Source organism: Acanthochromis polyacanthus, chromosome 18, assembly GCF_021347895.1.
Source record: "Acanthochromis polyacanthus isolate Apoly-LR-REF ecotype Palm Island chromosome 18, KAUST_Apoly_ChrSc, whole genome shotgun sequence".
Classification (NCBI taxonomy): Eukaryota; Metazoa; Chordata; class Actinopteri; family Pomacentridae; genus Acanthochromis; species Acanthochromis polyacanthus.
The window spans coordinates 25234849-25247784 of NC_067130.1; the positions used below are offsets into that span (position 1 = coordinate 25234849).

Here is a 12936-nt window from a genome sequence, read left to right on the forward strand (position 1 = left end):
CGACGGTTATAACAAGCGTTGCCTGACAGTGCAGTTAATGGCTGAGGATACTTTTGTTTAGTTGTATCAGTTCTCTCCGTCGTAGCGGCGGAAAGAGACGGACGAAAATAAAAATGTTTTTTGTCACGATTGAACTTTGTAGCATCGAAAAGAAACTGAGTTGCGCAAAAATAATGGTAATGACCATAGAGTGTATATCCCATTATAAAATTATTCATGATTTTTTCTAGATAAGAATTAGTTGTGTTTTGTTAAATGTACTATATACAATTAAAGCGATACCTTAATTCACATTTGCTTTATTTATTAAGATTTTTTTTTATTTTTAAAAAGTGTATTTCATAAAGGGCTGCACAGTGGTCCCTTGCCTTCGCCCGAGTCAGCTGGGATAGGCTCCAGCACCCCCCGCGACCCTAGTGACGATAAAGCGGTGTATAGAGAATGGATGGATGGATGTATTTCATAAACCATATTCCTGGTGTAATCAGTTTTGTTTGTTGACATTGTTAAAATTCATAAAAATCTTGACAAAAATGAATTATTTCTTGGTCTTAACATGTTACCACAGAAACCCCTACATGTTTAGACGTTAAAAGTGTTTTTCACGTTCATCCTAACAATGTTTTGAGTGTTTTAGAGGGGATCTGATGTTGAAACCATCCATCCATTATCTATACAAGGCTTAATCCTCATTAGGGTTGCGGGATGGATGGTGGGGGTTGCAGAGAGCAAGGGCTGCAGTCTATCCCAGCTGACTTGGGAATGCAAGACACATCCTGGACAGGTCACCAGTCTATTACAGAGCTACACATAGAGACAAACAAACACACTCATATTAACACCTACAGGCAATTTAGAAACATCAATTAATCTCAGCATGTTTTTTGGACTGTGAGAGAATCTGGAGAAAATCCATGCTGCACAGGGAGAACATGCAAACTCCAAGCAGAGAGATCCCTGGTGCAGGAACCAGGGACTAACAAGCCACTGTGCAGCCCCTGGTGTGAAACTGCTTCTGCCAAATTCTCTTCAATGCAGCCTTTCTTTTTTGATCTAAAAATATTCGACAGTAGAAAACATGCAAAATTGTGAAAATGAAGCAGATTAAGGGAATAGAGCAGTTGATCAGTAGGGCCGTATATTATTCATTGAGGCACAAAAATCTGTACTGAGCTGCTCATAATGATTATAACTGAGACTTGGTTTCACACAGTGATCCATGATGAAGCTCTGGGTCAGCAGAAACACTAGACAAAGTTGCAAGGTTGCACAAAATCCACAGAGATTGCTTGAATTTATGTGAATTGTTGCAATCGCAACATTGCAAATTCATGCATTGACTGACTCTAGTAACAAGTAGTGCACAAATGCAACAGCCATTGAAAGCCACTGTTCACCAGATATGGAGTTTATTACATTAAAATGCCAGCCATGTAATCTGCAGCAGGAGTTCACTGTCATGGCTGTATATTCCACCCACAACCTATGATTCCACCAAGTGCTAACATCAGCCAGCATTGAACATCATCAGTAAAGTGAAGACGGTGAGTCCTGGTGGGATTTCATCTCACCCAGGCAACCACCTGCTCACTTTGCCGCCCTCTGGGAAGCACCATAGATCTATTAGACTTAAACTGTTTTTATGCATGTGCCACAAAACAACTGAAACTTTACCAGTTTACAGATTACTAACCAACTGTGTTACTGCAGCTAAGACTACCTATATATGATATCTGCATATAGGCTATGGATCATTCCAAAATTGGAGGACATTTGGGCTTCAAAATTTTGGAAAACCAAACTTTCTCTTTTATAATTTTCTGCTACATATTCATTAATAACAGGTAATAAACTATCAAAGGCTTAATTGGCTCAGCTTACACATCAATGGTACCACTTTATTACATGTTTTATTTGTTGTTTGCTATACTTGGTGCAACCCTGTTACCAACACTAAGGAACATGAAAAAAGTACATTATTTCATTTGTTAAATATAATTCCTTTTCCATTAAGGAAAGAAAGTAATGTTCTCTCTGAATAACCATTTGGTTTCACACATGACTTGATTTAAAATAATTTAAGTAATTTTCAAAATCTATCTTGTTCAACCTTTCAAAAGTGGCATGTTTCACTTAACTAATTAATTTAAGTATTTATTTTACAATATTTACTCTAACACATTATGCATATAATTACTTAAACTCTTTAAAGGACAATGGGCCAAACCCTTTTGAGCTGAGAAAGGAATTTATGATTATTTTCAATTAAAATGATATGGTCACAGGGTTAAAATTAGGGTAACAGGGTTGAATAGCTGCATACTTTTTGATTATAGATCATTATGTAAAGGTGGCAAATCAATGCTCAAGATGCCAAGTTATTCTTTCAGTAACTTTTAATACTTTTTGTCAGCACTATTTCTCAAAAAAAAAAAAAAAAAAAGATAGCCAAAACTTGGCTGAAACTTCCCTTTTTGTACACAACATTGCTTTTGAGTCATCAAAGCAGCTACCTGTGGCAGATATAACAGCTGAAACACTCGTGGCATTGTTTACACAAAGGAAATCAAATGTGCGGCACTTGTAGGTTGCTTTGCTTTCACTCTTCTGACCAGTCCATCCCAAACCATCTCCATGGGGTTTAAGTCTGGAGACTGTGCTAGCCACTCCATGTTTTTAAGCAGATCATCTTGTTCATTTTTCCTAAGGTAGTTCTGGTATAGCTTGGACTTATGTTTTAGGTCATTACCTTGCTGTAGGATGAACACCTGACCAACTGCTCGCTACACATGTGTGGAGTGTGATGTTTGTGCTTTGGTGATGTGCATTCATATATTTAAAGCTCTGGATCCACATTGTACAATTAAACCCATGAACAGAGTGGTCAGTGTATGAGTATGGGAAGACAGGACAGCAGCAGATTATGAAGCCTCACAAGAATTGTCAGTAAAATAAATGCAGCTTGTTTTTTCTGCTGTTTACCTTAACAATCCTATACGCTCTGAATGCCACCACTATAGATTACCAGAGATGATCTGCCTCTTAGTGGACAATTTCCACTATCAATAATCTTCATCAACCAATAATCTATAAAATGATCATGGTCGTAATGCTTGTGCATGGCAGAATTCAACTTCAACCTCATTTTAAATCTCAACACTCATACCCTGTTAGCATAAAACCCTGATGCCTACCTCACTGAATTGTTTGATTACAAAAGTGCTTTTAAAACATTTCTGTAAGGAGCACCTTTGGCGCAAGTACCACAGTAGAACAGAACAGTTACAGCTCCAAGAAATGCTGCCAAGTTTTAGTGTCTCCTTTCATCATCATCTTTCATAGAATCCTGACACCCAAACTCATATTCAGACCCACAGTGACTGGATTACTGTGCAGGGGAAAGAAATAAATCTCTCTCAGCTCTTCTTTTCATTCTTGAAACATTTGTCTTTCATGTGAATATGTGGACAGCCTGGTGTGACAATATGGCGATCAGTGTTTTCAAACAGAGACTTTAAATGTGTGCTGTTATTTCCATATTTAAACAAAATTATATATCACTCTATGACAGTCCACTTTATAGTATCAGGAAACACTTTCACACCAACTTTCTCTCACTGAGGAGTGGTTTAGAGACGCTCTTCATCTTCTCAGACCACTACAAAACAGCCTTCTTTTGACAGGACTTCTCCTGACTACAGTCTTGTGTTCTTTATTTTGTGAATTCTGTACCTGTGATGAAGCTGATTCTGTACCTCTCAATACTTGATGCGTTGATCTTCTGATGTTGTGCTCACTTTTGATCCACCTGATATTAATTTGGACCCAACTGATCCAGTAGTCACACAGTGTTTTAGAGCTCCACATACTTCCCCTTTAGAAACCTTCAGTCCAGCCATAATTGGATAAAAAGAAAGCACTTCTTTGTTCAGAATAGCAGTCTGACAACTGACACTTTCATTTAGTTTTGAGACCATGTTTCGTACCATCACAATGCTACTTTGTGAGCAATATTTTGTTGGAAACTTGAGGCCCAGTCATATTTCTAAGTAAACAATGATTGCAGGTTGATTTAGTTGAACAAGCCTCTGATGAGTCGATGAGATCCAGATGAGTGGGAAGGATCCGACTGAAGGAAATCTGAGCTTTGTACAAAGAAGTTAACATGGTCACTAGTCTGGTCACACAGAATCTGAAATATTACGTCATGTTGTATATCAGAATTTCTTGCATATCTTGTAAAAGTTTTTCATTCCTAAAACTTTCACATTATTTGTAGGTCTACAACAAAATGACGAAACTTCAAGTTTCTGTTCAAAATACCTTTGTCAAAAATAATTAGGAATTCTATGGATTTTGGGATGTATTTACTGCATGATCAGACTTTGCTTTTGTTGACATGCACCATTTTCCTCAATTTACCTTTAAGTACACATCGAAGTTACCAGAAAACTGCTGAATAAATCTTAACAAATGAATAACAGCTTAGTTTTAGCATTGAAAAGATATCCAAGAGTCACAATTTAAGTGCAAAGGTAAAAAACAAACAAACAAAAAAAAAACTAATCAGTTTTCATTATTCCCTTTAGCTCTTTGGCTTTTGAAAGTTTGCATACAGAAATCCCAATAAATCTCAACTCTGTCCATATTACTGACAAAATACCACAGAAATGGCTAGAAAGAAACAACTGAGTAAAGAAATGAGAGTAGAGATTTGTACATTGAAGAAAGAAGGATACAGTCAAAGACAAATTGCAAAACACCTAATGGTGCTGAACAAAGGTGTTCACTACTGTTACTGTTGTAAAGATGGCAGCATGTATGCACGCAGCAGCTTGGAGCTCCCGGCTTTTTTTTCTATAGCTGGATATCCATCCATCCATCTATTCTCTATACACCGCTTTATCCTCACTAGGGTCGCGGGAGGTGCTGGAGCCTATCCCAGCTTACTTGGGCGAAGGCAGGGGACACCCTGGACAGGTCGCCAGTCTGTCGCAGGGCTACGCATACAGACAAACAATCGCACTCACAACTACGGACAATTTAGAGTAACCAATTAACCTCAGCATATTTTTGGACTGTGGGAGGAAACCGGAGTGCCCGGAGAAAATCCACGCATGCACAGGGAGAACATGCAAACTCCATGCAGAAAGATCCCAGGCTGGGATTTGAACCAGGGATCTTCTTGCTGCAAGGCGAAAGTGCCAACCACTACTCCAGCCCTAGCTGGAAGTTACCAATCATAATTTTGCTGCATGGAAACACAATGACAACAAAGATTCTTGAATCTTAATTCTTGATTGATTCCACACTAAAGAGAGGAGAAGAAACTAGAAGTTATAATGATAGAAAAAGGTCTGGAAGCAAAAGCGTTACTACAAAAGCAGAGGATAAACATGTCATTGTCACCAGTAAAAGAGATCGGCTGGAAACGGGACCACAAATAAGGGAGAAAATCAATATGAAATGGTCAAAGCCCATATCTCTGACAATTGTGCAAACACTTTTAAGAAAGGCTGGTCTGAAGGGTTGTGCATCTGCAAAAAAGAAACTATATATATATATATATATATATTTTTTTTTCTTCCAAAGAACAATAAAAAGAGACATGAGTGGACAAGAGCACACAAAAATTGGATCTATGATGACTGGAAACAAGTTCTCTGGACCGACGACAACAAATTTGAACAATTTGGTTGAAATAGCAGAGTCTACGTCCGCAGACAAACTGGTGAAAATCTTACAGCACCATGCAAAACACCCACACTATAGCATAGAGGTGGTAGTGCCATGGTATGGGGATTTTTTTTGCGGGTGATAGAGTAATAGATTTGTTTGAGGTAAAGGGTATCATAAAGACCGAAAAGTACAACTCCATCCTCCAGCATCATGCACTTCCATCTGGACTAAGACTTGTGGGTTGAAAGTTTGTTTTACAGTAAGATAATGACCCTAAGCATTCTTCCAAGCTCTGTCAGGGTTACTAGACAAAAAAGAAGAGGAATGTATTCTTCGAATGATGATTTGGCTCCTTCAGTGTCCAGATCTCTCTGCAGTTGAGCTTCTGTGGGACGAATTGGATTGATCAGTCAGAAAAGTGTGTGCCATGAATCAACGGTCTCTCACTGATGAACTTAAGAAAGCTTGGAATGTAATTCCTGGCACATACTTTAGAAAATGTGTGCAACAAATGCCTCGTTTATGCCATGCTGTTGTTAAAGCCAGAGGAAGTTACTTTGAAGAAAGCAAAGTCTCAGCAAGAAAAATCCAAATACCCTGATAATTATAGTAAAATTGTTTTCTGATGAGTGACTCTATATAATAATGTTTATTTTGTTGCAAAGTATAGCTATGAAACTATGATCTTTTTTTGTACAAATCTGATCTTGCTTCCAAACCTTTGTCCTGTAGTGTATAATAGTTTCAAGTTATGATACATCCACTTTTGCTGTATTAAATGTAAGGCAAAATACCTATGTGTGCTCATCTGAAAAAGGCAGTGTGAAATGAAAAAGTACAAGAACGGGCAATGTGTATATTTTGTATAACGCCCTAGGCCAGAGTGTAGTCGAACTGGCCTTTCTCCAAACCATCAAGACCATCAGCCCACGTGGAGGTCGGCATACTCCGGTATGGGTCTAACAGGATACGGAAGCATCGCACAATGAGGATGAGGAGGAAAATAAAGAGGAAAATGACTAAGGCAAAAGTTGTCTTCTGCTCCAGTGACATTGCAGCAATGGCTGAATCAGACGAAGACGAAGAGGAAGATGAAGTCGAGGATGAAGAGAGGGCGACCAAGTGTCCCCCGGCAGAGTACAGCAGAGAAGAGAGAGCAGAGCTGAAGGGTTCTCCCTCCATCATCCAGGAAGAGAAGTGTGGGGGGGCAGTTGGACAGTGGCACGGCAGCTTCCAGAGGGGGCGCTGTGGCATCCTCTTCTCACTGGCCTGGCCCAAGCCCGTTAGATGGACCTCATTGTCTGGGAACACACAGGACCAAAGTATAGCTGATCGTTAGATTTATCAAGGGTTAATACACCAAATGACAAATGGATTATTTCTAGTGGTATCTATCCATGAGCATAGTGGTTTAGAGATTTTGCCTCCATCCAGTCACAGTCCAATGGAATTTTTAAAATTTAGAGAATGGGGATAACGCCAGTGAGATGCTAGTAAAGTACATGAGAGTAATATACTATGGATCATAAACAAAGGTGGCAATTCTACCTCAATTCAAAAAATATTTCTAAACTACTGTAAAAAAAATTGTGCAAATCAGCAGTGCAGGTAGACTCTCAGGAGATGACTTTATGCCTCACCGGTATGACTTTTATTACAATTGAATAATTTGTGAAATAGATATTGTACAAGAATAGACAGATTTAAAGCAAAATTTTCTAAAAAATCATACTATCTATTAAGTATGCATAGTGAAGCAATAATAGGCATCCTACTACTCACTCTGTTCTCTACAAGGGTAAAGCAACTTCTGACTGTAAAAATCATTAGTAATAAACAATTAGGTGGTTTATTACAGTGAAAACTGTCCTGTGTCAGAGATCACATTCCACATAGAGAATGTGTCTGATACAGCTGAATGGTGCCATCTATTGCTCATTCTCTAACAACTTTTTTTTTTTGAATAAAACAGAAGTTTAATGTGTAGCAGTTTTAAAATAGTTGCTCATACATCACATGGTCAGCATGTTTATTTTCCTACAAAAGAGAGGCACAGGTCACAGCTAGTAACACACAGGCAGGCAGTGTAGTCTCTCTCTCCTGTAGCAGGCCAAGCATATATACAAATCCATAGCAGAATGCAACATGTAGCCATTTGCAGAAAACAGTGGGAAGTAATTCTGCGAATGATGGTGGCTCATAAACATGCAACTAATAAACAGGGTGTATTTTTCAAGTTAAGATAAAAACTCTAGCGTACCAAATTTGACCTGAGGTAATATATACCAATTTCACAAAACTGTCAAAAATATCCTTTCATGTAGGAAAAATTCTGTTTGTTGGTCTTTGCATTAATCTTCAGTTTGAAAAAAATATAGATGCTCTCCTGATAATGTCACATTTCTCATAATATGCCCCCCAAAAAGACTTTCTGAATCACTCTAAGGGTGCTTTCACACCTGTTAGTCCGTTAGAGTGGTTCGCTTGGACCCAAAAGTTGTTACAATGTTGCTAATTTCAACTGGTTCGGTTCGCATTCACACCAGTGTTTTCGCAGTTGAACCAACTACGATGAATGTTATATCTCCCCCTTGTCGTTTGGCGGCGCTGTTCACAAAAATAATGACGTCGGTGAACGCTGATTGGCGCAGCATGTGAAGAGGGAAAAATCCCAGAAGAAAACAACAGGCTGGTTTATTCGTAAACAATGAACTATGTTCTCCTGTTCCTTCTTGTTGCCATATATTCGTATCATTGCTTTATGCAGCAAGCACAAATACTGCTGTTGTTCCAGCATGAAGCTCGCATTCGGTACGAGAACATTACACAGTCGTTTTTGGCACGGAGAAGATGCATTGCAAGACGTTATCGTTATCCCAAAATTCCCCCTGCCTGCAGGTTGCTACGGCAGCTCCCGTACACCAAAAAGTCTGCTGCGCCATCAAGCCGGTCCGAATGGAGACAGGTTTGTGTTCTCACCAGGAGCGAACCGAACTGGAGTTCACATAGAAGCGAGAGGTGGTCTCGGTCCGGTTCTTTAGTCCGCACCAAAAACATCTGGTCTGCTTTCACACCAGCCGAAACGAACCGTACTTGCTGGTGTTGCGGACTCCAGTCCGCTTTAAGCGGACCAAAAGGCGTACACACGTGGACAAAATTGTTGGTACCCCTCAGTTAAAGAAGGAAAAACCCACAATTCTCACTGAAATCACTTGAAACTCACAAAAGTAACAATAAATAAAAATTTATTGAAAATTAAATAATCAAAATCAGCCATCACTTTTGAATTGTTGATTAACATAATTATTTAAAAAAAACAAACTAATGAAACAGGGCTGGACAAAAATGATGGTACCCATAACTTAATATTTTGTTGCACAACCTTTTGAGGCAATCACTGCAATTAAACGATTTCTGTATTTGTCAATGAGCGTTCTGCAGCTGTCAACAGGTATTTTGGCCCACTCCTCATGAGCAAACAGCTCCAGTTGTCTCAGGTTTGATGGGTGTCTTCTCCAAATGGCATGTTTCAGCTCCTTCCACATAAGTTCAATGGGATTCAGATCTGGGCTCATAGAAGGCCACTTTAGAATAGTCCAACGCTTTTCTCTCAGCCATTCTTGGGTGTTTTTGGCTGTGTGTTTTGGATCGTTGTCCTGTTGGAAGACCCATGACCTGCGACTGAGACCAAGCTTTCTGACACTAGGCAGCACATTTCTCTCCAGAATGCCTTGATAGTCTTCAGATTTCATCGTACCTTGCACACTTTCAAGACACCCTGTGCCAGATGCAGCAAAGCAGCCCCAAAACATTACTGAGCCTCCTCCATGTTTCACCGTAGGGACAGTGTTCTTTTCTTCGTATGCTTGGTTTTTGAGTCTATGAACATAGAGTTGATGTGCCTTACCAAAAAGCTCCAGTTTGGTCTCATCTGTCCAAAGGACATTCTCCCAGAAGCTTTGTGGCTTGTCAACATGCATTTTTGCAAATTCCAGTCTGGCTTTTTTATGAGTTTTTTTCAGCAGTGGTGTCCTCCTTGGTCGTCTCCCATGAAGTCCACTTTGGCTCAAACAACGACGAATGGTGCGATCTGACACTGATGTACCTTGGCCTTGGAGTTCACCTTTAATTTCTTTGGAGGTTGCTCTGGGCTCTTTGGATACAATTCCAACGATCCGTCTCTTCAATTTGTCATCAATTTTCCTCTTGCGGCCACGTCCAGGGAGGTTGGCTACTGTCCCGTGGGTCTTGAACTTCTGAATAATATGAGCCACTGTTGTCACAGGAACTTCAAGCTGTTTAGAGATGGTCTTATAGCCTTTACCTTTAAGATGTTTGTCTATAATTTTTTTTCGGATGTCCTGGGACAATTCTCTCCTTCGCTTTCTGTTGTCCATGTTCAGTGTGGTACACACCTTTTCACCAAACAGCAGGGTGACTACTTGTCTCCCTTTAAATAGGCAGACTGACTGATTATGAGTTTGGAAACACCTGTGATGTCAATTAAATGACACACCTGAGTTAATCATGTCACTCTGGTCAAATAGTTTTCAATCTTTTATAGAGGTACCATCATTTTTGTCCAGGCCTGTTTCATTAGTTTGTTTTTTTAAATAATTATGTTAATCAACAATTCAAAAGTAATGGCTGTTTTTGATTATTTAATTTTCAATAAATTTTTATTTATTGTTACTTTTGTGAGTTTCAAGTGATTTCAGTGAGAATTGTGGGTTTTTCCTTCTTTAACTGAGGGGTACCAACAATTTTGTCCACGTGTGTATGTGTGAAAGCACCCTAAGACAAGAAAAAGGTCATAAAGTTGAAGACATTGCCACTTTGGAGTTAGAATATGTGGTTGAAATAGTTGTTCCTCAAGTCAGAATCATTTAAATGACACTTAAAGCTAACTCATCATTTATTTATTTGGATGGGACAGTGCATATTAACGAACATACATGTCATGATAGTTTCCACAAGGTTGCAGTAAATAAGCTGGTTTTAGCACAAGGCTCATTTCCATCCGTTTTCACAATGTATCATAAATTGGGCAATGGGGCTTGCAGCTAATTTTTCTGTTTTTTTTTTATATTAAATTCGCACATGCTGGATTATTTCAGCCATGGAAAATTGACAAAATACCTATTTTGTCATTTAGTTGGCGAGACTTCTGAAATAATCTACTACGATTTTACAAAGTTAAGTTCAACTTTACCCCACTACTTTAGCAGCTTGTTCACTGCTTTGTCAACTTGTACATAATTGTAAACTTTCACAAAATATTGTTCATTTGATATATGAGTGACATAAAACCGCTGCATGGATGCAAAATAAGACTAGATGTCTGCAATCGATCTCCTGGTTCAAAAACCGCGGTGCCACCACTTTATTTTTCTATGTGGATTAAGTCAGCCTTGATCCTGACCTCCATCCCACCCACAAGCTCTGAGGTAAACGAAAAGAAAAGCAGGTGGAATAGATGTATCTGCAGTGGCTGCTGACAACCTATGAGCTCCATCTTTGTCACGAATGTACGATAGTAATTCAGCCTACGCTTTTTGATTCAGCGCAGCCCAGAAAACACCTCATTATGACGGAGCAGATGGTTCAAGTTGTTAGCTGGAGTCAGTTACCTCATCACCTCCATTCACAAGCAGACATAAGCTACCGTCATACATGAGCCTAGTGAAGCACAGCAGCTGAAGACGCACATACATACCCACATCACTCAACAAGTGCAGAGCAACACGAGCAACTACAGGCGGTAGGCTGCCGCAGACCCACCTTCACACAGAGAGACAGAACCTGGGAACTTGCACACGCATGCACGAGCGTCTCCATAAGGAAACATCGAAGTAATGAATACCTTTTTCTGTGTGCACGGATGTCGGATCCATTTCCAGAGTTACAGAAGGGACCAGAAGGTTTGGCCCATTCTACCTTCAGCTGCAAGCCTTACTGTCTGCTGCATCTGCGGTGCGGCAAGTAGGTTAAATCCGGCTGAGGGCAGTGAGAGGACTTCCAGCGGATGGAGGGCAGCTCCTGCGTGCTGCTGCCCTCCTGGTGCCATCCCAGGCTGAGGGGCAGCGCTGCCTCCCAGACGCGGGGGAGGAAGGGCGGATCAACTCCGTGCGCGTCCCCCCTCAGCCTCACAGATGCTTTTCATCAGCACGATCCCAAGTTATCTAAGTAAAGAGACAGTGATAGGCTAAATGTTCTGCACAGAAAGAAAAGGATGGAAAAAAGAAACCTGAGAAAACACCACTCAAATGTGTTTCAAACAAATAATAAAGCAATCAACACTACATTACAAAAAGACTGTTCAAATCATTAAGGCAACCTTTTCCCAAAGCTTACCCCTTTTGCCTTTCATGTGTCTGTTGTCATCCCCAGACACCCGAAGGTTTTCTTTCATTTCAGACTTAGGACAAGGCAAGTGTATTTTTAGCACTTTTCAAACATAGTGGCAATAAATCTTTCTTGCAGCTGCCACTTTGACTTCTGACTGACTGATCCTATAAATCTGAGCAGCAAACACTGATGTATTAAGTGTTAGCAGGTCTCTTCATTACAATAACAAACCATAAACCTGCTTCTCCTAAATTCAATATGGAAAATATAAGAATTTATTGAGCCAATGCACAAGTAGCCTACTAAAGGGAACATGCAATGCAAAATCAATGCTTTCACTGATTTAGTGACATAGTAACATGTCTTCAGTTTGTCTAGAGATCCTCAAAATATGAAGAAAGACCATCCTTCCATTTCTGTCCTTTTTCCATACCTCAAGAAGTGTGTGACTGAATGAGCTTTGCAGATGTGTGAAAACTGCATAATACAGCCAAATTCTCATGTTTTATTTCTATATAGATGTCAAAGATGTCTTGGGTTGTTGTCTGACAAATACATTACTTGTCAAATAAAACTTGTCATTCTAGCTTTATGATACCTATCTTAATGGCTACAATATTCTTTCAGCCAGTATATATTATATTCCTGATGGTCATTATACAACTAGAAGGAACCTCAGGCCAGTTTCAAATTGCTGGACTAAAACAGGTTCTCCTCAAGCACTATCATCTATGAAGTGCCTTCTATCTTCCCTTCAATCCTGATCATTCTCATACTTCCACCACTATACCCAGTGATGACGTCCTCGAGGTGAGGAGTTCGCCATGTGATACTTTGCAAACAATTTTCTTTAAGAAATGGCTTTTATTTTACTCTTTCAGACAGCCCTGCTCTATAGAGTGTACAGCT

The 12936-nt window shown here is 39.6% G+C and overlaps 1 protein-coding gene across 1 annotated transcript; it reads right to left on the reverse strand.

Moving 5' to 3' along the window:
* Positions 1–1392: 1392 nt before the first annotated feature.
* Positions 1393–11864, reverse strand: LOC127530934 (uncharacterized). Its single transcript, XM_051938919.1, has 2 exons — positions 11543–11864; positions 1393–6980 (listed from the first exon to the last, which is right to left on the reverse strand). The coding sequence occupies exons 1-2, from the start codon at positions 11571–11573 to the stop codon at positions 6553–6555; spliced, it is 459 nt and encodes a 152-aa protein (XP_051794879.1). The 5' UTR covers positions 11574–11864; the 3' UTR covers positions 1393–6552.
* Between the last annotated feature and the right edge of the window lie 1072 nt (positions 11865–12936).